The 27,422-nt window shown below is 45.7% G+C and overlaps 2 protein-coding genes across 2 annotated transcripts in view; one reads left to right on the top strand and one right to left on the bottom strand.

The window, feature by feature from the left end:
* IFT140 (intraflagellar transport 140) overlaps nt 1–27,422 on the bottom strand; it is a 66,302-nt gene that overhangs the window by 18,181 nt on the left and 20,699 nt on the right. The window lies entirely within an intron of this gene.
* TMEM204 (transmembrane protein 204) lies at nt 84–27,337 on the top strand. Its single transcript, XM_009900516.2, has 3 exons — nt 84–1,271; nt 14,812–14,967; nt 25,229–27,337. The coding sequence occupies exons 1-3, from the start codon at nt 992–994 to the stop codon at nt 25,471–25,473; spliced, it is 681 nt and encodes a 226-aa protein (XP_009898818.1). The 5' UTR covers nt 84–991; the 3' UTR covers nt 25,474–27,337.

The raw sequence follows: 27,422 nt of genomic DNA, 5'->3' as shown, positions 1-27,422 counted from the left end.
TGTTGGAAGAGGAGCTCTGAGTTGCTGTGATTTGCTCCTTGGGCTGCCGGCGACGCTCAGCTCGGTGCTCTCAGCCCTGCTCTGTGCTGCTGGGAGGGTAGGAGGGGTGAGCCGGGGAGGGGGGCTCTCCGAGGGGAGGAGGTACAACTTTAGAAGTCTCCATAGTCTTTTCCTTACAGGAAACACATCCTGTTAATGTTTGACTGCTGTGGCAGTGGCTCTGTTTGTTGCAGTCGACTACGCCCTGAGGCTCACCAAAAACAGCCACAAAAACAGCCATTTCCTCTTGGTGGAGAGGTGGGGGGGGCCTTTTCCTCACAGCAGTGGCTGTTCTCCGGTCCCTGCACTCGCAGCTCGGATCTTCGGAGAGAGACACGCCAGAGCAAACTCCTCGAGACACTCCGAGCCTGCAGAGCTCCTTTGGGATGCCAGCAGCCACCTCCAGCGCGGCTCGGCTTTGAGAGAATGCTCACGGCCGGGGTTTGCGGCGCGTTCTGAAGGCTGGACCCGACAGCAAGGCTGTGGCAGCAGTGCGGGGTGACTGACGCGACCCGGGGCGCTTGGCACGCCGCTGCCGAGCATCCCAGCCTCTGCCCCTGCCGCAGCTCGGCTTCCCCAGCCTCGAGCCTGGATTCTTGCTGGATTCGCCTGGTCTCACAAGGAATGGACCTCCCTATCGTTCAGTTCATCACAGGACTGGCATTACTTATCAAAGTAGAAGAAGGTGGATAAGTCAAAGCTGGGAAGGACCTAAAAAAGCTTCTTTGTGTTCTTCTTTTATGGAATTCTCCTACCTACCTCACACAGTTCTCCTTCCCTCGATCAGAAACACCTCTGGCGCTGACTTTGAGAATGAGCGGTGATGTCCTCTAGCCACCCGTAACGTCCTAGCCAGGCTGCCTCTGCTTCAAGCCCAACTTCAATGTGCCGCAGCTGACTGAGACCTCGTGTCTTCTGCAAGTAGAGACTGGCAGCAAGCTGACAGTCAGATATGACTGTCCAGAAACTGGTAGCCACAGCTGTGTTGGTAGCCCTGGTCTCCCTGATCCTCAACAACGCGGCCGCCTTTACTCCCAACTGGGTGTACCAGACCCTGGAGGACGGGCGCAAGCGCAGCGTGGGGCTCTGGAAGATGTGCTGGCTGGCAGAAAGGAGCAGAGGAGGTGCGAGCACGAGTGCCAGGCATGGGCAAGGGGAGGAGCGCGAGTGCGAAACCCTGGGCTGGGGTTCAGAGTCAGCTGGGTTCCAGGAGTCGCGCAGCACTGTCAAACGTAAGTTCAGCCTCTTGTCTTCTCTGCTTACGCAAGGCCCCCGCTGATCCAGTGCGTGTGGGCCCGGGAGATTTCCGTCCCCAAAGCACTGTTAACTGTCTGCTTCTAAATATCTCTTAACATTCATCCTCAAATAAATCAGTTTGGGAAAAGAGAGTAGTAATTATGCCCAGCAGTGATGAACTAAACTCCTCCCCCCCCCACCCCAAAAGCAGTAATCTCCCTTGTGCTGTCTGGTTCCTCTGTGTATGCAACAATGCACTCTGAACAAGTCACCTGTGAGGGGTAAATTTAAAGCTCTGCTGCTCACTTTCCCCTCCTGAGTTGCTGCTACAGCCATATCCTTCCTACTCAACACATGAAACCCAAACCCAACCATAGTTGCTCTGAACGCCATAAGGTAAAAGCAAACCACAAAGAAAGCATCCTGATGCCACGCTAAGTTATTTCTCCCTTCCGTTCGTGTTTGCTGGAATCATCAGGAGCACACAAGACAGAAACAGTTTTGGTAAAAACATGTACAGCTGAGAGAGGCCTTAATGTCTGCAGCTGCTCAGCGAAGGAGCAGCCAGTATCCTGCCTGGGAACAGGAAAATCACCGAGCACGGCGCACCTCTCATTTTGTAGAGCCCCAGACCTGTGGCATCTGAAGAACGCCTGCATCTTAAACTAGGTCAGTTAAGGGTTTTTGGTTAGGGTGAAACCTGTAACCGATGCTGAGAATCACGAGGCTGGACAAGAAAAGTGCACCTGGTGATCACATTCAGAACATCAATGCTGCAGCTCCGCTCTCATTGAGAATCTAGAGCGGAACTGTGCTTGGGATACCTGCGGTCACCTCGGGCACCGTGGCTGTGACCACTGATAACCACGGTGCCAAGAGGTTTGCTCCTCTGAAGGCCTCTGCTTCTAGCAGCTTTGTCTGAGCTGGCTGGGAGCCAGCAAGGGCTGCGGGCAGCAGTGCCTCGGGGCTGTTTGTTCAGCCAAATCATTGCTTTAGGAGCTGCATTTAACAGAACCTGTGGATAAAGTCCATGCCTTGACAGACACTGGGGGTTTCCAGAGGTTCTAACAGTGCTCATCAACAGCTCTGGTGCCTCTGAAGCACCATTGGGGTTTGCAGACAGATTTTTAACATGGTTTGAAATGTGGAGAGCAAGCAAAGTGTTCTGCCCCTCCTCAAAGTCTCTTATGTCCCTCTGGAGACAAAAAGAAATATGAGAGGAATTTCTTTTTCATAAAAGCTTTTATGTGGACCCATTCCATATCCTGTACTCCAGCAAAATCATGTAGCAAGCTTGTTTTTTTGCACCTTTGCCACCATCAAACCTGCACAAATCACAAACAGAAAGCTTCTCAACTGCTGTAAAGGCCTAAACCTAACTTGCAGTTCTTGTCTAACTGAAAAGCTTTCGTAAATGACAAAGAATTATTACAAGGATTAGACCACTGAAAAAGATGCTTGATGTGTAGCTGCAACTTCAGCCCTGGAATCACTGCCCCAGTTGGTTTTTGTAAGGCATGTGCTAACTTGGAGCTCAGCACTCAGGAGCCTTAGAAGCACAAGTTCTGTATTCAACAGCCACACAATGCACTCGGCTGCTGCAGCCCCTGATGCACACAGCCCCACGTTTCATAGAATCATAGAATGGTCTGGGTTGGAAGGGACCTCTGAAGGTCATCTAGCCCAAACCCCCCACCCCACCAGTCAGCAGGGACATCCTCAACTAGATCAGGTTGCCCAGAGCTCTGTTGAGCCTCACTTTGAGTATCTCCAGGCATGGAGCCCCAACCACCTCCCTGGGCAGCCTGTTCCAATGTTCCACCACCCTCATAGGAAAGAACTTCTTCTTAACATCCAATCCAAATCTGCTCTTCTCTAGTTTGAAGCCATTGCCTCTTATCTATCACTACAGGCCTTTGCACACAGTCTCTGTGCACAGCTCTGGAGATGGGTGCTGCTATAAAGACTGGCACAGATGTCTCTGTTTCATAGCAGAATTGCAAGGGCACCATTTCTTGCAGCAAATAGAAGGTTAACATTTCAGAGTAATAACTATAGCATGATCAAGTTGCCAGAAGAATTCTCTACCAAACCCTATTAAAAAATTCCAATTTAAAGGAGGACTTTGAAGCCCAGTGACTCAATTTGTCTAGGAATACAACATCCACTCACTATTTAATCTGGAAGCAAAGCATTAAGCCAAAGGCCAATTGAATCTGTCTAAAGCACTGAAAAGCAAAATCTCACCTCTGCAGCTGTGTAAGACACTAAGTAGGAAGCAAACCTGTTGCACATGTTTCTAAGACAAGTATGTTCCCATGGACTGGAGGTGCAGGCAGTGAGGCTGAGCCTGCATTCATGTCTGTGTCATTTTAAAGCACTATCACACATTATCACAGAATCACAGGATGTTAGGGGTTGGAAGACACCTCTGGAGATCGAGTCCAATCCCCCTGCCAGAGCAGGGCCATAGAATCTAGCACAGGTCTCACATGAATGCATCCAAATAGGTCTTGAAAGACTCCAGAGAAGGAGACTCCACACGCTCTCTGGGCAGCCTGTTCCAGTGCTCCATGACCCTCACAGTGAAGAAGTTCCTCCTCATGTTGAGGCAGAACCTCCTGTGCTATAGTTTATATCCATTGCCTCTTTCCTATTACAGTGTGCAGCTGAGAAGAGCCTGTCCCTTCCCTCTTGACACCCAGCCTTTAGTGATGGCAATCCTCCCCTGTCAGTGGGAGATAGTTCACAAGCATGTCTTAGTGGCTATGTGTACACATGCCTACACAAAACAAGTGACTGAACAAACAAATTCCTCCCTTAGTGATAAGAGTTCAGTATTTTGGATGCCATTTGCAGAACCATAGCTAGAAAATGTGTTCTCCCAATAACAATGCAGGACAGGCCACAGTCTCACTGCTTAAAGCAAAATAATTAAATCAGCATTATTTACACACACACACACAGAGGTACCTATTTAGGGGACAAGTTAGTTATCTCACAGATCAACAGGCAAACTGTAAACCCTTTGAGAGTCTCTTTTCCCATACGCTGCTGACTTCTGTCCATAAGCAACAGCCAACTAAATGCTCTGCCACCAGCAGGCTCAGCTGCTGGCAGAGGGAAGCACATTCTCAAAACTCAGTTCTCACTGCCCACTCCTTCTCCTCTTGGAATGAGTGGCAAAGCTCCTTTTTAGGGCACACAGTAAAGCTGGGGTGGGTTTTTCTGCTCAGCATCTGCAGAGCTCAAGCAAAAGGAGTTGCAAGGACAATTACGAAAGCAGCTCGTTGTGTAGGGGCTTGCAGGTGCTCAAACTAAACCCAAACAGATACTAAGTGAAGTTTTGCATAAACCCAAACAGATACTAAGTGAAGTTTTGCATATTTTGGATAAAAGTCACAGTAAATGAGCTGTCAAAATGTCGTGCAGGGGATGAGCAAAAAAAAGTCAGTGTCTGCCAAGGGTCTCCCAGGCAACGCAGGCCAACTCCACACCGAATACCCTCTCTGATCCCCCTCTCCACTAACAGGATATTTGTGTGAATTATTTCCCCACCACAAAACCCACTGGAGCAGGAGGTGAAGCAAGGGGCCCTGCAATCAAATCCTGTGATGTAAACACTGCATTGAGTGTCAGGAAAGGACCCCAAGTGACACAGAGGACAGGGGGATTCTGCAGCCAAGAGATGCCAGGAGGAAGAAAGATTAGAAATGGGATGGAAGTAAAGTATATGAAAATTCATATGGAAACAAAGCATCTCAACATGAAATATTTCAGCAAGGCAACCCTCAAAAACTGTGGGTGACTCCAGCTGGAGCAGGAAGCATCTCAGCTCTGTCCTTCATGCTCAAGCCTCACTGCTCCTGGAACAGAGAGATGTTAGGCACTTCCATTTGTCTTTATCTACTTTCTCCCCCTGCTGTGCAGCCCTGCACCCTTCTTTAAACAATCTGTGATGCTGAAGAGCTGCTGTGAGATAGTTCAAATGACTAAGAGCAAGAAAACACACAGTGAAAGGTTTGTGGGGATGGGGTGTTGGCATGGTTAGTTTTCTGTTGGATGAAGTGGTTGTATTAGGAATCCAACAAGCGCCGCTTCTAGTGAGGCAAGTGTGACACCAGGTGAGATAGCTGTCTTGCTGTGGCAACAGAATCAGACCTGAAATCTTTGCTCATACTGAGAATCAGAGGCCAGTTGTGGGGATATCAGTCAGTTTTTCTAACATGGACAAACCATCAGGTGATACAAATGTAAGGCTTCACCCAGAACTCAGAGGATACATGCCCTCTTCAAAACACTGTAAGGAAACCTGGCCAGGTGGCCCAGCTCTCCTGCCACCTGGGGGAGGGCCAAGCCAGTTTATGGCTACGCAGTTTCAGAACTGTAGCAAAATCTCAGATGATTGTGCTCATCTGCATCTCTTAACCCTTCCCAAAACTCCCACACATGGTGAGATCTGGAGTAGGACAGTGTGTCTTGAGTGCTCAGTACTCAGCTTTGCACCCACTTGAGCAGACAGTGTACTGAGCCACACAACATCATGCAGGGACACACACCACCCATGATGCCCTCTCAGAGCAAACCAGACCTACTCCAAGCCACCATTACTTATGTCCTAACCAGAGACCAGCCCAGAGATACTTCAGCATTGTACTATGGGAACACACCAGATTACTTGGAATCAGCTAAGATATTTTTAACCATGCTGTGTGGTGCAAATGTGCCCTTAAGCCCTACTGTGCTACAAGGCTATCTCTGGGTGGACAGATGGAGCTGATTTATTCATTAGCCAAGGTCACAGGCTGTCCCTTCTCATCTAAGGAACATTGTGAACAATGTGGAGACTCAGGAATAGGGAGGGGTTTGGAAGATATAAAAACCTCACTGGGTTCTTTGGGGCTGCAGAAGACATAAGGAAAGTCTCAGCCATGGGAAGTGTGCATCCAGCACAGGTACCCAGAGCAACACCGTGCTCCTCGACTGGAGCTCTGACAGGGAGGTAAAGCCAGTGCCAGGGAGAGGCATCAGGAGTGACTATATGAATGCCAGAGGGATCAAGTATAGGCATCTGTCCAGCCTCCATGGATGATCATAGAATCCTGGAATGGCTCAGGTTGGAAGGCACCTTAGAGATCAGCTACTCCAACCTCCCTGCCATGGGCAGGGATATCTCACAGCTGGACTCAGCTGCTCAAGGCCTCATCCAACCTGGCCTTGAACTCCCCCAGGGAGGAGGCAGCCACAGCCTCCCTGGGCAGCCTATTCCAGAGTCTCACCACCCTTGCACTGAAGAACTTCCGCCTAAGATCCAGCTCTCCCTCAGCTTAAACTCATTCCCCCTTGTCCTGTTTCTAGACACCCCCCCTGAAAAGTCCCTCTGCAGCCTTCCTATAGGATTCTTTCAGGCACTGCAAGGCAGCTCTAAGGTCCCCTCAGAGTCTTTACTTCTCCAGGCTGAACAACCCCAGCTCCCTCAGTCTGTCCTCATAGCAGAGGTGCTCCAGCCCTTGGATCATCCTTGTGGCCTCATCTGTACTGGCTCCAACAGCTCTGTGTCCTTCTTACGCTGGGGACACCAGAACTGGATGCAGTATTTGTGGTGGGGTCAGAGCAGAGGAAAGGGGCAGAATCCTCTCTCTTGCCCTGCTGGCCACACTCCTCTTGCTGCAGCCTGGCACACAGCTGCCTGCTGGGCTGCATGAGGGTACTGCTGGCTCATGGGGAGCTTCTCAGCAACCAACACCCCCAAGGCTTTCTTCAGAGCTGCTCTCACCCCACTCTGCACCCAGCCTGGGTTTGTGCCTGGAGCTGGCCCAACCCAGGACCTGCACTATGCCAGCATATGTTCCCCATGAAGCACAGTGGCTCTGGCAGGAGGCTGCTTGGTGTGGGAATGAGCAGTTGATTTGCTGGCAGAAGCAGCAGGTCACCTGAGTGCCAGTGGCCACTGCAATTACAAACATTGCCAATGTCCACTAATTTCTCTGAAACTTGGCAGGATGGAAGCCAGGTGGAGTCAAGCAGCTGAGCATGCTGCAGCCACATGGTACTTTTTCAGTATATACAGATAAGAAAGGAAGCCCACTGCATATGGAGAAGACAGGAATGACCATCAGAATGAAAAAAGCCCCAAGCCATGGCTGCCTGATAAACTGCTAAGGCTGTGCCAGAGAGATGGAGCAGTATGGACAGCTGGCAGCTCCAGGCTTGTCATTTCCCCTCCTAACACCTGCATTATGCTCAATATTCACAGCTATGAAATGAGTAAGTTAACAGGAGAGGCTGTAAGAGGTACAGCTTCTCAAATCAGAGTGGCTGCTCCCTTCACTGGGCATTCTACTGCTGTGCTCTGTACTTATTTTGGAGAAGTTCCAAACTTTATTGAAATGTACCTTAGGACCATTTTCCTCTCCTGAAATCTCACCTGTGTTGTGCAGAAATATGATCAGAGAAATCAAGGTTTGATTACTGCCACTATCAATATTTCAGGTCCAATTCAAGTGTTAAGAGTGAAAAATCACAGAATTATTGGATGGTTTGGGTTGGAAAGGACCTTAAAGATCACGAGTTCAACCCTGCTATAGGTAGGGACACCTTCCACTAGTTCAGGTTCCTCAAGCCCTCATAAAAGTTAGTTATTTTCTCAGTGTCTTAGTAACTGGGGCAGGAATGGGAAGCTGCCCAGCCAAGGCTCAGAGCTTGGACAGAAGGAAGTCTCTGCTCTCTGCTCTGCAGTGCCTGGTACTACAGTGGCTAGATGAACACATGCAAAGGCTGTAGTCAGTACTGTGACATATCCACTGCTCTCTGACCACAGAGCTCTCTGCTCTGCAGTGCCTGGTACTACAGTGGCTAGATGAACACATGCAAAGGCTGTAGTCAGTACTGTGACATATCCACTGCTCTCTGACCACAGAGCCATGGTGCCATGAGCAGGCCTCAGGATTCAGTTCCCAGCAACACCTGGGTTAAGGCAGTATATACTTTTACCAGGCTACTTAATGGAGTATCAACAGCAGAGCAGGACATGAACCCCTTATCTCAGGATACCACCTCAGAAAAATGTCAAGCTCCAGAGCAAAGCCATGTGCTGGGTCAGAATCTCTTGATTACATCAGAGAACAATCTAATTACTGACCTAGTTCAATTAAATTTTAACAGTAGAATGTGATTTCAGTCTGCAAACACCCAGCCCAAGAAGATGAAGTCTAGCACAGTTAAAAGCAACTTATTTTTCTAAGTGAAGCAGCTTTAGCAAGAGAAGCCTTACCAGTTCTTTCCACAATTATTTAGAAACCTCTGTTTCAGAAACACAACCATTTAGGCTCCTTCCCAGGGTAAACACACCTAGGAGCATTAAGCATTTCTGAGGGCAATCAGCTACCTCTCAGAATGAACACTCAGTAATGCCCTGAAGAAGCAATCAATAAAACAAACCCAAGAATTATAAACAAAGAAAGAGCACCAAGGGATTGCTGTTAAAATTCCTTTCATCACAGACACAGCAAGCAGGGAATTCCTCCTGTGAAGGTTCTGGTTATATACTGACAGTGAAGAGCAGGTAGCAACTGAGCAATGTGCAAAAGGCACATCAATGAGGAGAGGATTACTCTCAGAATTCCAGTTGGCTGGAATCTGTTTTGAAATCATAGAATCCTAGAATGGGTTGGCTTGGAAAGAACCTTCAAGATCATCTAGTTCCAACTCCCCTGCCTTTGGCAGGGACACCTCCCACTAGATGAGGTTGTTCAAGGTCTCATCCAGCCTGGCCTTAAAGACCTTGAGGGACAGGGCATCCACAACGTCCCTGGGCAACCTGTTCCAGTGCCTCACCACCCCCACTGTCAAGAATTTCTTCCTAATCTCCAGTCTCAATCTCAAAGCCATTGCCCCTTGCTCTGTCACTGCAAGCCCTTGTCAAAAATCCCTCCCCAGCCTTCCCGCAGGTCCCCTTCAGGTACTGGAAGGCTGCTCTAAGGTCTCCCTGGAGCCTTCTCTGCCCCAGTCTGAACAGCTCAAATCAATACAGGAAAGGGTAACTTTTGGTTACAAAAAAGGAATTGAAGTGGAACACAAGTGAGGTAGTTGCAGAAGGGATTCCTGCCCATCTATCTACAAAACGTCAGTTCTGCCTTTTTGGCTGTAACATACTTTGTGTCCCACAGCGGGGCTACACTAACAGCATGCTCACTGCCAGCTCCCTGACAGGCTGGAGGCAGAAGCCACAGTGAGATGTTCACTCAGTACTGTTTCTACACAGTGAGTAAACATGTGGCCACTAGACTCTTCCCAGGGCTAGCAACTTAATACCTTACAGAAGCTGGACTTAAGTTTGTAGTAAAAATGTAGTTCAGCAAAAGTGATGTTTCTCAGGGTAAGATTTAGACAAACATGAAAATCTCTTGGGCCAGTTTCCTTCAAACACACCCAGTGCTTTAATCAGTACAAAGCTGGAGTTCCCACTCACAATTGGTTTTTTCCCTTATGTGCAGACAGAAAAGGGGAAGAAAATCTAAAATACAAAGCAATTAGCATGATCTGATTCTTCAGTGAGATCATCCTTCCTCCTTATCCCCAAACTTTCCCATATGACTACTTGTACTTCTGCAAGGCACAAGAGAGTCCTGGGGCTGTCAAGAAGCACAAGAAAATTGCTGCTTGCAAGTGACAAAAAAATCAAAAGACCATTTCTAATCCAGATGGATACATCTGGTCTAGGAAGCACTCACCCTGGCATCTGGGTTTTGACCCTTGCCTGAGCACTGGCTTCACCAAAGCAGAATTCAGCCACCAGTAACCTCAGCTGTGCCAGAGCCCCACCTGGATACTCTTGCCCTGAATTAACTACTCTGAGTAAGATGGGATCAAGATGGGCTTCCAGAAGGAAAAAGTCAGAGACTGGCATTTTGTACTGGTGAACAGCAGCTACTCAGAGCAGACCTTGGAGCCATTCTTTGTCTATCCCTTTCCAGTTGTCAACAGCCATGCCATAACTTAAGAGAGGTGAAGGAAAAGCAGAAATGTACTCTGGAGTGCCTGTGCTCCTTCTTCACCTATGTCAGACACTCCCAGAGGAATGAAAACCTCCTGCAGCCTCCAGTTCTGTGCTGCTGGAACCATCCACCTCTAGCTACAGGAAACTGCTTTCCCAGTTTAAGTGCAAGAGACAGGGGATTTCACAAACAATGAGTTCAAAACAAGAAAGGTAGGCCATCCAAAATACAACCATGCCATGACAGTCTTAGATAACAGGCTGTAGAAGCTTGAGGTTGACACAAATGACCCCAGTAATTATGCAATCATTATGCACTTCTTGGTTTACAAATTCTGGCTCACAAACACCATGCCACAAAAGGTGATGAAGTCTGTAACGGCCACAGAAAGTCACCGAGGGATCATGGCTACCATAGATGAAGCAGAAGTGTTTGTAATGGTTGAACAAAACCTCCTAAATTCAAGGAAATTACAGAAAACACAGCAGAATGGACTGGAGCTGGCTTCTGAGGAAAGTCTGGGTTGTGTGGGATTTAAAATAGCCATGGACAGAGTAAAAGAGCACAAAGGTAACAACTAAATTTCACAGCTCCTACAGAAACCATACTACAGGTTTTAAGAGGTGAGAAATATTTATTCCTAGGTCAAGCAGTCCTTCAAGAAAGGAATAAGCTTCAGTATCTGCCCTTCCTCACCAGGATTTACATCCTCAGCATCTTGGGCAGAGGCTCCGAAAAACTGCTTTGATATTGTACCCCCAGTTCCCTTTCTTGCTCAATAGTGTCCATTGGTTGTCTTCAATGAAAGGAGACCAGGGCTGCCTTCCACAGCTGCCACCCTTTAGGGGGGTAGGTTTCATGTTGCCAAATCTCAGCCACATGTGCTGCCTGTGTACAAAACAGAATTGCCATGAACTCAGCTGACAGCAGCAAAGGTGCAAGGGCTAGGAGTAAGCAAGCAGAGTCAGCCACAGAGCAGGTTTTCAGGCTGCATACAGTCAACAAGCTCTGCTGCAGGATGGGTGCAGTTTACAAGAGGTGTGCATGATTAGGTTGCATTATTCTCCTCTTTGAGGAAGAGGAGGTAATGCATTTCTGGAACAAAACCAAAAGATAACAGATGACAGAACAGAACCCTAGAATGGTTTGGGTTGGAACAGACCTCACACCATCCAGCTCCAACCCTCTGCCCTGGGCAGGGACACCCTCCACTAGACCAGGTTGCTCAAGGGCTCATCCAAACAGAACTTCCACCCATTTCTTCCTAATCTCAGTGTCCAATCTCCAGCTCAAACCCATTGCCCCAGATCCTGTCACTACAAGCCCTTGTAAAAAGTCCCTCCCCCAGCTCTCCTGCAGCCCTCTTCAGATACTGGAAGGCTGCTCTGAGGTCTCCCTGGAGCCTTCTGTTCTCCAGGCTGAACAACCCCAACTTTCTCAGCCTGTACTCACAGCAGAAGTGCTCCAGCTCTCTGTAGATAATATGAAGTATAGAAGGGTACTCAACTCACAAAAATAACTGCCTTCACATTTAATAAAATCATAATAGCTGCTTCCTCCTTATTCTTCCTATCATCATCCTGCTGTAGTTACAGCCTAGGACATGTGTGATGATGATCTTGGTTAGAAGAAGCACCTATGAAAAATACCAGTTGCCTTTTTACTGCTCTCTGAGCAGTACAGAGCATTAGGTGAGCAAGCAGCCCTGTGTCTGCAGTCAAGATCATCAGCCTTACACAGCCAGCACTACTGCACGCTCCAGCTGCAGGAGAGGACAGCCAGCACAGAGCCATTATTCAAAGACTACCTTCATATCAATTCTGTTGCATTCAGTTGAGCCACAGTCCTAGCTTTACTATTTTTAGCATGCTAGATATCACAGTATCACAGTATCACAGTAACTAAGGTTGGAAGAGACCCCAAGGATCATCAAGTCCAACCTGTTCCAACAGACCTCACAACTAGATCATAGCACCAAGCGCCACGTCCAATCTCCCCTTGAACACCTTATTATACCTTCCATGGCAGAGCCCAAAGAATTTCTAATAAAGTCCTTAAAGAAGGCCTGAATAAGAGTGAGGGCAAAGCTTTGGTGTTGGTTTGTGTCAAGGGGCAGTATGTAACTCAGCAATGTAAGGAGCACAGAACAACAGAGGCTGCTTTGCTTTCAGAGCTCATTCATACTACATTCAGACCAGGCAACAGAACTCCTTAGAGCTGTAAGCCAGCTGTTCTTTATTTGACACTGCAGATAGCTCCTGTGAGAAACAACAACGGTGACTGCAAGTCTGCTCTGCCCTGTGCACACTTCTCTCTTGAAAGTCAGTACTCTCTCTTCAGCAGGCATTGGTCCTCAAAGTACTACAGAAGTCCATTTAAGTGGCAAAACAGAAGGACAGCCCAAATGCTCAAGGCCTTACTGATATTAACAAAGTTCACATCTGAATACCCTTCTGTTATCAGCCAACACACTTCAAGACCTGTAAGCACTCAAGGTGACAAGAGATCTGAATGCTCTCAATGCTACAAAGGACAACACTGAAAGATAAACACAACAGCTGAGGGGTTGACTGAAATAATTTTCCTCTCTAGTCAGAGAGGAACTCTGGGAAACCCCCAAAAGATTAAACTTCTAATGTTAAGAAGGTAATAAAGAGCTATGGTTCTTAACCAACTCTTTCAGACACAGTTCTGTAGCTGAGTTGTTACTTAGAACGCTGAAAGCTAAAGATGAGCTGTGAGGGGAAAATAATGAACAAACTCATTTTTGTGACTCAGAAGTAGACCAGACTCAGTGATTAAGTTTACTCTTGCTTGTTCATGTCAAGTTTTATTTGTTTGTTGCAGTTTCTAGCAGTCTTTTTGGACTATCAGAAATCAAATACTATAGTCAGGGATCCCATTAACCACTTCAGTCACTTCTGAAAATCTGGTGAATATTTGTGTCCAGAGCCTCTTTTTCTAATACATAGCAGCTTCAACACTGAGCTGCTTCTCTTTCACAGCATAGCAGTGACATCCTAGCAAGAGATGTTGAACTGGCATAATGGTGTTTGCAAATCCCACCTTTTGCTGCAAAGGAAGGGGATGAAAACAAAACATCCATCAACTTACCAGGAAAAGTAGGGAAAATGCCTGACTAAAGGTACCCAACTTTGCAATATATTGAATATATTCCATTTGGTGGTCAGCTGGGAGACACATTTTCATCAGGTTTCCAGCCAAGACTCCAGATACCAATAGCTGTAATCATCTCTGCATTTAGAATCCTAGAATACTTCAAGTTGGAAGGGATCCATAAGGATCCTCAAGTCCAACTCCCCACGCCTCGTGGGACTACATAAAAACAAATCACATAACTCAAGAGCATCCTTCAGGCACTCCTTGAACTCTGACAGGCTTGGTGCCATGACTGCTTCTGTGAGGAGCCTGTTCCAGGGACCAACAATCCTCTCAGTGAAGAGCCTTTTCCTAATGTCCATTCTGTACTTCCCCTGACATATCTTCATTTCACTTCCTCATGCCCTAGTGCTGCTCACCAGATAGAGAGCAGCACCTCCCCTTCCACTGCCCCTCTTGAGACTGTGAGGATGCCTTCTTGGCCTTCTCTTCAAGCTGAACAAGCCAAGTGACCTCAGCCACAGCTCCTATGTCTTGCCCTTGAGTCCTTTCACCATCTTGTTCACCTGCCCTGGGCACACTTCATAGTTTGCTGTCCTTGTACTGAGGTGCCCAGAACTGTACTCATGCAGAGTAGAGAGGGACATTTACCTCCCTCAAGCAGCTAGCTGTGCTGTGCTTGATGCACCCTAGGACACAGTTGGCCCTTTTGGCTGCTAGAGCACACTGTTGATTCATATTCCTCTTGCCATCAACCCAGCCCCCCCAGAGATCTCTTTCCACAGGACTGCTCTCCAGCCTAAACCTGGGGGGTGAGAAAGGCATACCCAGGATTACCCAATCCCAGCTGCAGAAACTGGTACTCACTCTTCTTGAGGTTCACACACTTGCTGATGCTCCTTGTTTCACACAAGATTGCTCTGCACTGGAGCAATACCTAGGGGATATTGTGTCTGTGTAACTGGAGGAAAGAGGCAGCCCAAGTCCTAAGGAAAAATCTTTTCTTCACCAGCCCACAGAGAACACAGTGAGAGCAAGGCACTGCTGGGAGTAGGAGCAGTACCTGAGAATCCTCTTCTCTGGACTTAGAAGTTTTATCACAGTATCACTAAGGTTGGAAGAGACCTCAAAGATGGAGTCCAACCTGTCACCACAGACCTCATGACTAGACCATGGCACCAAGTGCCACATCCAATCCCCTCTTGAACACCTCCAGGGATGGTGTTCACCTCCCTGGGCAGCACATTCCAATGACGAACGACTCTCTCCGTGAAGAACTTTCTCCTCACCTCCAGCCTAAACCTCCCCTGGCACAGCATGAGATTGTGTCCCCTGAGTATATATAGCTGCTCAGCCAGGGCTCTCTTGTGCCCAGCTTTGTGTCATTTTAACTCTGTGCTGCTCTGTTGTGTTTCCCTAGTGCAGTTCGACATGATGCGTGCCTGTAACCTCATCGCCACGGTTGCTCTGACTGCTGGCCAGCTCATCTTCGTCCTGGGCCTGATGGAGCTCCCGATCATTTCTCAGGATACACAGTGGTGGGAAGAGGCCATAGCTGCTGTTTTTCAACTTGCCAGTAAGTCCACTTTTTTTTACTGATGGAAAAATACTTAGTCTCTACTAAAATCCAGGTGGAAAGGAGATTCTTACTTTATAAAGCTTATAAAAATGTTACAAACCTGTATAAAAGTGGCAAAAAAGTAGCAAAAGGCCTAAATCTAAGAGTAAGCTCATTGACTCTGAAGAGCTCTCCCTGTGAGATTCTGCAGCACATGAATAGAAGCTCTTATCTGGGATAATATCAGAATGAGTCTTCTGCCAACCAAGACAAGTAAGCCTTTATTATTTCCTATGAAACCAGGAAGGCAAACATGAAAGAAACTGGATGCAAGGCAACCCTACAGTGTAGCAGGGCAAAACATACCAAGGGAACTGTTTGAAAGCAGAGCAGGACAGCCAGTTTTGAAGTTTTGCTGGAACATGCTTATTTGCTTTCAGCTACCTGGATTGTACTCAGTGGCCATCAGCTGGGGTTTGATGGAGAGAGAAGCCTAAGCAAAGCGAGCTGAAGTCAATTCATAACCCTAACTGCTGGGAATAAAATGTGCCCCCCCGCCCCTTCCCATGGACACAGACTGTGCACAGAAGGGAATGAGGAAAGGAGGAAATGGATTTAGCACAGTTCCATACTGACAGCAGTGGCAACAAACTGTAACCATTCTGCAATGATATCTTTCTCTACTACCTAAAATAAGGCACTCAGGATTCATTACACCACGAGTCCAACCCTATGAAATCCCTGTGCATGAGATTGTCATTGATGGAGGATAACATTCAAGCTGCTTACAAGATCAGACTTAACACACATTATTATTACATTAATGTTAATGTAAACAACAGGTTATACAGTAACATGATTTTATATTAAACTTGCATTTCAACTTTCAAAACTTGGAACATTCACAACGGTAGAAACCTACTGAAACCTCAGGTCTACGCTGCTGCAAGATCAGAATCTAGCCTAGGTCATTTAAATGCAGTCCTCACAGCAACAAACACCCATTAAGGATGAAGATCCTGAATTCCAAACAAAAGGAAGAGCCTGGAAAGGTTCTGGAACTCTGAAAGCATCTGTTCCAGCTTCCAAAGGCAGCGAGACCCGCAAGCATCAGTCAGTGCTACCGAGGGGCAGATATATAGCCTCACTGTAACAAGACCTCCCTGCAGCCTCTTTGTGCACATCATGGATGTGCAGCTCTGGATCCCTCTGGAGAGCTCTCCCTGACCACTGGTGCGCTGCCTGCTTTACTCTCACTCCCTCCCAGCATCCCCAAAACACAACATGCCTGTTTTTCCCAGAGAGGAAATGCATTCTGACCCTGTTTAGATGTGGTGTTTCATTGACAAACAGCACAGTGGAGAGCCCTGTGCTTTTCTTCTATCCAGGCTGCTAATTTTAGACTGGTCTCTCTCTCTTTTTTTTTTTTTTTCCTGTGCTGGAGTCTGTTTTAAACAGTCAGAGAGAGACTGAAGGGCGCCAGGATATCCCGACACAGGAGAAGGAAATGCCTGCTATTACCTGTTATGCAAGCTGAACCTTGAAATCCCCAGTGCTGGGAGGGGAGAGGGGAGGAAAGCCAGAGCGATTAACACCACACTAATGAGAGTGGCTGAAGAAGCTGTGGAATCAAGGAGTTCATCTGCCTGCCTGTGTTCAGAAGGTGTGAAGAGATGGAGCTGGCAGCTCATGAGAGTTGCAACGACAAACGTTGCACTACAGGAATCAAAGGTCTCCTGTCTGCAGAAGTAATGCAATGACTTTGGTGGCTATCCCTGCCCCCCGGCCCCATCCTGCTCTTCCTTTGCCATCATCATCAGATGGTTTTCTGCTGAAGAAGCTGGAACACATGCCTTTAGAAAAAAAGAGGGCAGGAGTTGTCATGTCTGCTATTATCCCAATATAAACCAGATTTCTTGGAGACTTCCTTAGTTTGCCAGGACAGTGGTAGAGCAACTGCTGACTACCTGAGTAATCAAGAGTGTGCACTCACACAGGACAGGTGGTTCAGAGCAGAGCTTGCACTGACAAGAGGCTGTTTCCTCTTTCACAGAACTCAGCTGTGTATGGCTGAGCACTCAAACTGGCCACAAAGATCAGCCTCATCCACCAAATTCCTGGGACTGGGCCCAGGCAGCAGCATTTTACACCTTATGGCTGAAATGTCTTCTGTATCAGACAAAACATATGTGGAAGCTGTGAACAAGTCCAGCACTTCTGTTGCTCAGATGAAGGGCTGCTTCTACAGCTACAGCCCAAGACTTATTTACTGATGGGGAGGAAAGCAGCCACCCCTCACCCTATAAGCTACAGGTAATATTCAGCCTCTGAGCCACTATAAAGTGGGAATCTCTCATCAGCTTTCAAAGTGAAGTAGCACTGTCAGACAAAACCACCAGAACAGTGGGTAGAAAGCTTGTATTGAAAAATCACTTTGCCTATCACAACACAGCCCAGAAGAAATTGCTGTGAAGCTCTCCCCTAGCTGACTGTAAGGATTAAAAGCCAATGCACTTTGACTTTGATTGATCATCAGTGTGAGAAGAGCAAGCAATATTTCAGAATGTAATAGTTAATAAAATCCAATAGTCCATAAGATCCAACACTATTTCTTTGAGCAATTCACTATTTCTTGGGCAATTTCTGCTTATGACACTTTCAAAGATGTTACTGAAAAAACCACCCCAAACATGACTGCCTCCTAGTTATTTTCCCTCTCAAATCCCGAACAGTCTAGAGACTTGTCATGCAATTGCTCATCCTGTCAGTAATTTCAGAAAGCATTACCTTGGTTCACATCCCCTCTAATTCCATCTTCTCCCTAAATTTCATGCTGGTGAGAACTGCAGTGGTCACTGGAAGAACTAAATCTAGTAGTATGGATGAAAGCTTGAGTGTATGGCTCAGAAGCACAAAGCCAGACTAGACATTTTCTTATGTTTAGTCAGAATTCACCCACTGTCTGAGTTTCATTACAGTATCCTAAGGTCTCAACAAAAGTCCTTTTTGGTTTAGAAAACTAAGTGTACCACCAAGTATTCTCTTCCAAATTCTATCACAAGTTCATACCAACCATCTCTGGTCCTGCTAGAGCTCGCAGTGACTCCAGGCTCCACTGCTGGTTCACTTCTGCCACCTGCACAAGCGCTTGACAGTCATTCAAAAAGGATGGACCTCTGACAGAAAATCAAGCCCCAGGAAGCAAAGAGGAAAGAAAGAAGAGAGGAAACTGCATTGCTCCTGGGACAACGATGGGATTCACACAGCTCCAAAGCTCCACAGCCTCACACCTCCCAGTTAACAGGAAAGGGAGCTGTTTGCTTTGGAAAAGGCTTGTGGTGAAAATGGAACGAATGTTGGATGTGGAATTTTGTGTCAACACTCAGAAATTTCCCTCTAAAGGGTTGCCTGTTTTTTTCCAAGGAACTGTTACAATCTCCATGTGCTGAGTATAGGATGAATAGCCAAGCTGACAGAAGAGCAGCTGAAGAGGGAAATCCAGACTGACAGGACAGAGTATTTCAGAGAACATGAAACTGCTGCAAGCAGCAACCTGCCAGGCAGATCAGACCTCAAGAGACTCTATTCCAAGTCTCCAATCTTGTACAGTAGTGACTATCATAGACTTTAGAGTGAAATGTTAGAAACATAATGGGGACAATGTGGGATAAAATATCCCTTATATTAGATCTCCTCCTAGTTTCTGAAAGTCCAAGACTGGAATAAACCTAAATCATAATGATTGATGTTCTTGCCAGTCCATTGTCAGCATTAAAGGACTTTAATACATAATATCCCAAAGAAAAGGGCTTGTGTTACCACTCAGCCTGTCATTTACAGTTAAATAAATGACAACCTCAGCTCCCTCTTGAATTTCAAGCATTGTGTTCCTGCTTTTCCTACTGTGCCTTTCTGCTGACCACGCATTTCAGTCCAGAGCTTAACACATCACAGGAAATCTGAGTTCATGCATGCTCTCACTTCTGTGCTATTAAACCTAAATCAAACAACTGGTAGACCATTTATCTTCTCTCCTGAGTACTACAACTTTAGATTAGTTGATAACCAGAAAATCTTAATGCAGACCAGACCAGCAAAGTAGCCATTGGAGAATACAGCTGAAGATACTTGCGACACCAATGTGATTCTGATTTTTGTATTACTTCCTTCCACCTTCTTCCTTCAAGACACCCTCAAGCCAGTTCTGTTCTAAGATGAAATCTACAGAGCTGTAAACCTAAGACTTCCTGAAAAGGAAGCAAATGAATGAGACACTGAAAATTACCTAAAAATCATAACAAAAAGAGAGAACTCGACTGCCTGACTTGTGCTGAATTTCACCTGGGCACCAAGCTTGCTTATCCTTTGTGTGGACAGCAAACTCCACAGTGAAGCAGTCTTGCTCTCACAGATGTGCAAAATGAGCTGTGTTTGCAAAGACCTCACATTATGGAGCCTACCCCACTTTTTTTTACTGAAATGATTCACAAGGGCAGCTGAACTGGGAAGGGCAGTAGCTGATGAGAAATGGGAGTTGAAGTCTTTGAGTGGACTAACTGCAGCGGGGAGAAGATTTGCACATATTCTTCATGTCTAAATACAGCTATGAGCAGCAGGAGATCTGCTGGAGCATCTCATTTCTAATCAGAATGCATGCCTTTGACACTATGGTAATGGTTACCTGATGAATGTGATTCTGACCTGCAAGTGTAAAGAAGTTTTCATGGCATCCAGCACTAGAAACAATGCAGAACAAAGCCTGTGAAATGGCAAGTTCTTCAGCTCCAATATTCACTTGATTGCTTATCAGCATAGATGATGTATATCTAGCATATGTATATATCTACACAACCCCTACCCTTTGATGCCCCAGGAAATGGACAGAGCACTTGAAATGGAAGCAGAAGATGACCAGTGAAACTTCTAAGAGGATCACTCATCAATGACTGCTTCTCTCTGTACAAGATGGTTGTGCTCAGCTTGCCCCATGCCTGATAGGGTACACAATGATCAAAAGCTGAGCTTTCATTCACTCCAGCTGCTCTTCACTCCAAGGTGCCAAGCAATGTTTGCAGCTGGCTTTCAGCATGAAAGTCTGCACATTTATCCTTATTTAAACAGCTGTCCAACAGGAATTACATCTAATTCACAGGGAATGCTGCTCCACCTTTGGTTCAAGGACTGGCATCCTATCTAAGGAAATCTCCAAAGGACAACCAAGAAAAGCAAGGCCCTAAACTTGTTACACAGTGCTCTGCACCTCCCTTTGAGATTTTCAGCCAACTTAAAGTACACTTCACTGCTCCACACTGAGCCTCAGCACATTGAAGACAGAGGGGCTGACAAACTGTGAGAACAGCACAAATGGAGAACCATCATAATTCAGTGGTGTAAAGTGAAGGACAAAAGGGTCTTACTGCTGAGAAGCTCTGCTACTCATAACTTGTTTAATTCGAAGAGATACTATGATTCTAGCCAAGTCCTTGGAAGGAAGTTTATTGCACTCATTGTGCAGCTGAAAACTCAAAGGCCACTAAAGGCTCTATACATTATAGACCAGAGCAAGCACAATTCTGCAGCTTTCCACCTGGTACTACAATGAAGAGGACACAACAATCACAGAAACTCCACATTTGCCTTGTACTGTAATAACCCTTTTGTGCCAAGCTGACAGAGGAAAAGGTGTCAATTGATTAATCACTAACAGAAGTGCCATAGCAATCACACTTTGATAACCTATCTCACTTTGATCACTACACTTCAGTGCCTACAAGCAGCTTACTCATTGCAGCTAAATTATTCCTTGTAAATGGACAGAAAGAGGGGGGGAGGGAATTTCCCCTCCCTCTTCGCAGTTCCACTGCCCAAGCATGGCTTATGAATTCTCAACAACTCTGCTTTCCTTCTTCCTCCTTTTCCTGGCAGCAAAAGTCATCCTATAGGATAAGTTCCAAAGAGAAGGATTATAACTCCTAAACCAGACTGTCTGCCAACCCAGAAGAAATGATGTAGATCCCTTCAGCTGTGCTAATCTAAAGGAGGGATGTGAATCAAGGAGTGTCTGGAAAAAAACCAACAATCACAGAAGTGAAAAAAAAAAAAAGAGAGAAGTGACTATGAGAGTTCCTTTAAAATGCTGAAAATCTGAAGCTGGCTTGCAGCCAGATACAGTCAAACAGGAAATTCAGTCTACAGATCTGAAATGTGAGTTCAAAAAGCAGCATTCTCCCAGCCCACCCCCACTCACAGTCAGTAGTGTCCCAAGCAGAAGTCTTCCTCGTGAATTTGTTATCTGTTTCCTTCCCCCCCGGAAAAGCTCCTCCATCCAGGCTTGTTTTGCTGCGGATGGGAAACAACTAGAGATAAACAGCAGCTCTATGGGAAAAGAGAGCACTTTAAGTAATCTCATCAGGGCTTTTAGTAAAGATGTGGCCTCTGTGCATGCTTCAGACAACACATAATAAACTGATCTGAGGTTGATTGATGTCCACAGTGAAATTAATTCAGGGAAATTCAGTCCTTCATCTGCAAGTCTTACCCCTGCTGCAAAACAGAAACCAAACTAAGCCAGGTGAAAATGCTTCTCAAAACTAAATTTAAAGTAGCAGTTCCCCTATGCATCCCTCCTCAAACCGTATTGTACATTCAGAGATCAAGAAGACTCAAGACAAATAGAGCCATGTTCTGGTTATTTCCCATAGGTAACTACTAAAAGTAGTGTGGGAAACCAACAGTCTCCCTCCAGTTATTTTATTGGAGTAGTGAGCCTCAATTCAGACATTGTTGCTGAATGCTACTAATACCAGTCTACAAAGTGAAAAGCTCCTCCAGGGAGCTTGAGCTGTGGAGACTGAAGCTATTCTTAATACAAGGGTAATTTTTATAGGTGTGCTTCTAACTGTTCTGAATAGAGAGCCAAGTCCTGCATTACTTATGTTTACATTCACAACTGAGTTATCCCCCATGCTACACAGCCATCAGCAGGAGCAGAATTGCAGCACCATTTCTGCTACACTGGGTTCTCCCAAGCAACTGAATATTCAAAGGCAACAAATTAAAATGTTACCAGAGACTCCCTAATGCTAACAACATTCACAGTAAGCAAAACAGGAGATAGCAGTAACAAGAGAAATCTCTGCTCCAGTTGTGTTAGTGAAAATAAAACAATCAGTCAAGCTTCAGTTTCGTTCTTTACAGAAACTGAGATTATTGCACCAGTTGCCCAGTTTGCAGCCAGATGGTACATGTAATTCTTTGCAAGGTTTCAACCAAAGTGGGAAGACAGCACTCCTTAGGTACAGCCACAGAGCAAAGGGGTAAATAGTAAGTGTAAAAGCTGTTTTCCCTGAGAAACAGGAGTCACTGAAAGAGAAGGGTCAGGCTGGTGAAGTGAGTGAACTGAATGTGCTTGCCTGGTCATTGAGAGAGCAGCCTTGCTGCTAAATGTTCCATCTCAGTTCTTGGCTGGTGTACAACAAGACCACTCTCTGGGCAAGGAAGACATCAGAAGTATGTTGGAACACTTTGCTTCAAGAGATAAAAATCAGTCCAACTAAGCTTTGAGGTTTTTCAGACATCTTTACAAAGGTATCAAAACTTACATCAAATTTTAAATCTCATTCTATGCAAACTCAATCTTTTTGGATCAGTTCTATTTCCTCAGCCTTTGCACTTCAGTCCCTCCATGTCTAAATCCAATGTCAGGTCGTGCTAATATAAAATAAGGATGCTGGAAAATAATCTTCACAGTGACATTTTTGTTCTGGAGCTTGCTTACCCCAGCAGAACTGTGAAATCAATTATGGAAACTCTCTGCAGTAACATGCTTCCAGCTCTCCCACCTCTGCCATAGTTTTCTGTCCTCTTAAATGTCAGTTCCTGTCTAGCCTGCAGCAAAGTGCTCTAAACAAAGCCTACACTTTTCACTCAGGAGCTCCAGTGATTTATTCCTGCTACCTGCCAAGTTGGGCAGCTCACAAACCTGTTATCTCCCAAGTGTCCCCTGCTTAGACACTGGAATAGAACTGCAAAATGAGAAAGCTTCTTGCATGACTGCCTGCTCCTGTGCTCAGGGCTCAGGCAAAGGGCCTGCAAAGGGAAATAGTCTTGCTAGCATAAAGAGTTTTATTTTGGGATCTGAAAGGAAGCCTCAGGGCCTTTTCCTGGTGGGTAACTGCTTCACTGGATGGAAGGGAAGTTCAGCATGGAGATGCGTAGCCATTTGGGACAGTCATTTGCCATAAGTGATACCTAAGCAAGGAAGAAACAGCTCAAGTAAGTTAATTTAAAGCTGGGTGTTTGGGAAAATGTGTAAACATTGACAATATTCCTTCAGTGTCTATTTACTTCTACTGTGCCATAAAGGAGCATAGAACACTACTGCTTGCCTTGGCAAATGAGTAGAAAGAGGCGAAACCAATGCCTAAGGCAAGACAGCTCTCACACATCATGAACCCCAAGGGGTTTTTCCAACAGGTTTGCCCAAGCAGAACTGGCTTCCAGTGAGGAAACAAGAAATGTTCACCACCCATTACTTCTCTAAGCTAGAGATGATAGCAAATAACCTGCTGTGGGAGAGCAGCACTGAATTCAGGAAGTGGAAATTAAGCTGCAAGGGTCGACAGGTTGTCAGGGTGACTGTGCAAGTGGTGGTCCTGAACCTAGCTCCCTCTGTCAACCATCTGAGAACAAATAATGCAAGACAGCAAAGTAGACTGCTGTAAGTCATTCTTACTGTCCCCCTTAGAGGTACCTGTGAGTGGCCACTGCTTCAAATAGCCAAACTTCAATTTTTTTCCTGCTTAAGTGCTTATGATTTGGTTCACTTACTTTCTAAAAGGTATGCAGTGCTTTTTGGATGCCCTGTGAATGTGTATGTGAACTGGAAAGAGTTCTGAAAGGAAAACTGACCACACAAAGTGCTGTTACCTGCCAGATTCACCAGTGCTAAGGTGCACTTTAAGACTTTCCCTTCTGCAAATTTTAAGCCAGAAGAGAAAGAAACAGATCCACAAGCTAGCCACAGAGGGTGCAATGCTTTCTCCCCATTTCCTACCTTTATGAGAAAACTGGTATCTATCATCCTCTGAAAAGTGGACTGCAACTTGTGGAAGAGCAAAGCACTGTCTGCATCTCTATTATAAGGCCTAAACCCCTCAAACTGCAGAGATACACATGCTCTACAAACACAGTAGAGGTAGCACACTTTGCTCCCAAAGCCCTGAAACACAAAACAAAAGACAGGAGAAAAGGTTTTATCACCTTGGTGCCACAGACGGGGAACTGAGCCAGCTCAGAAGAGCTATACTCCACAATACAAGATCTGATCTCCCCCTCTCTTCTCTACCATGTGCCTCAGGAGAAACTGAACTCTGAAAATAAGGAAAAACTGCACCTCTGCTGCAATCTTCTTGTGTGCTATTACTGGTAACAATAAATAAATACAGAAAGATAACAAAGCAATAGATTGAAGTCATGCAAGAGCCATATGATAGAAGTCATGAGAATTCAAAAGCAATTCAAGGAAGCAAATCAAGAGTAAAATTAACTGGCTTTGGGGACACAAGTGTCTGTGAATGCTGAAAAATCAAGTGCACACCTCAGTGAGGATTTGGAAGGCACAAGGAGAATATCCCCACTTCCACAGGGTGATGAGCCAAGCATGTGAAAAACTAATCCCTTCAGAGACAGATGTGCCTGCAGCAGTCCACACAAGGATGTAGATGAGGTGTGCCTGGCTTCAAGACACCAGGGTTTTAAAGAGCATGCATAACCTGGTATAAGGGGCATTGTCCAACAGTGGTTACTTGAAAAATGGAAGATTCAAGCTTAATTTGTCAAAAGCACAACTTGCCTTCTTTTCTGCCCCAGCCTTAAGTCAGGGTTTGTTTTATTAATAAGAGTCAAGAAGCAACTTTCAATACTTGGAAATAATGGTAGACAATCACCTTCTAGAGACCTTCTAGGATCACCATCTAGGACATCTCTGTAACTGACACAAAAAGATGGGGGGGGGAAAACCCTACCATATGGAAGGCAGCTAAGTAGGAGTGAGACATTTGAAGCAGAGTGAACAGGTTTAAACCTAACATTGAGACCCCATTTCAGTCACTTAGCATTTGCATGCATCATTATGCCCAAATATGCTTTTAAGGACACATCCTAGCAAGGATGGAAAGGTTTACAGAATGAGTCTGTAAGTGCCTGATGCCTGTGGCATCTTGCAGCTCCAGAGAGTCAAGACAATAACTCATGACAAATAATTCTCACGTTCTTGCAGGTTTTGTTCTGGTTATTGGATTGGTGACTTTCTACCGCATCGGGCCCTACACCAACCTCTCCTGGTCTTGCTATCTGAACATTGGAGCCTGTCTTTTGGCCACCTTGGCAGCTGCTATTCTCATATGGAACATCCTTCACAGGCGTGAGGACTGCATGGCACCCCGGGTCATCGTCATCAGCCGTACCCTCACCGCTCGCTTTCGCCGTGGCCTGGAAAATGACTATGTGGAGTCACCGTGCTGAGAGGGTGGACTTGAAAGGGGAAAGATCTCCAAGGAGGTCTGCATTGGAGTTGTTTTCTATAAATATAGGTTATAATTTAAAAGTAAGGGTTGAAAGACATCACCAAGCTCACTCTTGTGGGCAAAGGCCCTCAGCTACTATGTGGATGGGCTCCATCTCTATATATATGTATAATGTATAAACCACATAATTTTATATATATTATATTAAATTGCCCTTTCCCTCTGCTGTACAGCACAGAATGTTGGATTGTCAGAATCCTGACAGAGCTTCACAGCTAAATGTCAGCAGGGTCAGCTGTGGCAGACACAAAGTATATGCAATGAGACTATAGGAAAGAGGCAACCAAACACGTTTTCTCTGTCGGTGTAAAGTTATCCTGCTCCCTAATAACAAGACCTATAGGAGACCAGTGACAACAGCTTTGGAGCTAACAGGCAATCTAGGAAAGCAGAAAACTCACAATAGAATAAGTGATGATTTTAACAGCTGTTTAATTTCATGGTTCTTTAGTCCTTCTACCCACCTTTCTTCAAGGAGCTTCTCGTTAGCTGCAACATCTGCTCCCCAGCCACAGCATAGCCCAGACAGTAAAAAACAAAAACAACCTTAATCATTCTAATTGTAAAGTAAGGGAGTGCAGAAGGATCAAGTTGCCTTTTTTTCAGACACTTTTGTATCCTGAGACAAAGGTTGGGTTTATCCTACATGTCAGCAGGCATGCCATTAAAAATGAGAAGGGTACGCAGCCAGAGTGGGCCATGCATGTTGCTGAATAATCCACTGCAGGGTCTCAACGAGGGCAGGTATCTACAGAAGGTCACCTGGATTTCCTAACCAACACAGATACTATCAATGTGCATTATTGGAAGTAACTATTAAGCACAGCTATTGCAGCTCAAATCAATTCCTTTTCTTCCCAGCTTGCTTTAACATTTGCTGGGACAGTTTCAGATCAGAGCGCTGTATGTCAGGACACTCAGCTCTGCCCAGCAGCGTTCAGAGGCACAGAGCACACTGAACATTGGCAAACGTATCTGCCACTCAAGACACTGACATCTGACAATAAGACACAGACAGCACTTAAGCATGAGACTGAAAAAAGACCTGCCTGGTAACTTAATATGGTAATGAAATGACAATAATTAGTACCTTTGGAACTAGGCAAAATGTTTCTAAGCCCGACCCTGTAGAAGCACAGGGCCTCATGAAAGTCATGTGCATGGCACATTCCAAAGAAAAGAAAAACAGGCCAAAAACTTATATATTCAGGATGCAGAAAGTTGAGGCAGACTCAGATGTTTCTGAACTCCGAGGATGCTCGAGTTACTGCTGGGTTTGGAGGATCACGAGCTGTGAAGGTTACAGATCCCGTAGGACTGTTGTGTTGCTCCCAGCTGAGCGCACTGCTTTTCTCCTTTTTCCATCATTTCCAGCATACTTTCCTACACTTTGTTAAAATGTGATCATCAAGCTGGCTCTTGAGTTCTGTTCTGCACTCAGTTCTGATGTGATAAGAAACTCAACCCCAACTGCTGCTCTGCACCGTGTTCCAAGGGAGCAACGCTCTGCAGAGACTGATGCCCTAGAACAACTGCACCGCTCTAGAGCGCCAGGGTGGAAGACCAGAAAGCTGACAAAGAGTTTCTTCTAGCAGTAGGTTTGTAAAAACCAACTAGAGATTTGTATTCATTTGCCTGCATTAGTTTCTGGAAAATATTGTTCTAGAAATCATATGCTATGATTAATTGCAGGGTGTTTTTTTTTAAAGAATAAACTATGGGAATATTTAAGAGACATGATATTATTTCTTCTAATATTGCAATAACCATATTATAATAATGTACATTTACAGGTTAAACAAGAAAAAAATCAGCTATGTGGGTGGCAAATCTGTAATACTCAGTATTACTGTGATTATTTTAGGTGTATAAATAAAGGTGTGAATG

This window comes from Dryobates pubescens, chromosome 4, assembly GCF_014839835.1.
Source record: "Dryobates pubescens isolate bDryPub1 chromosome 4, bDryPub1.pri, whole genome shotgun sequence".
NCBI classification, from domain to species: Eukaryota; Metazoa; Chordata; class Aves; order Piciformes; family Picidae; genus Dryobates; species Dryobates pubescens.
This window is presented reverse-complemented; position numbering and strand designations above follow the sequence as displayed.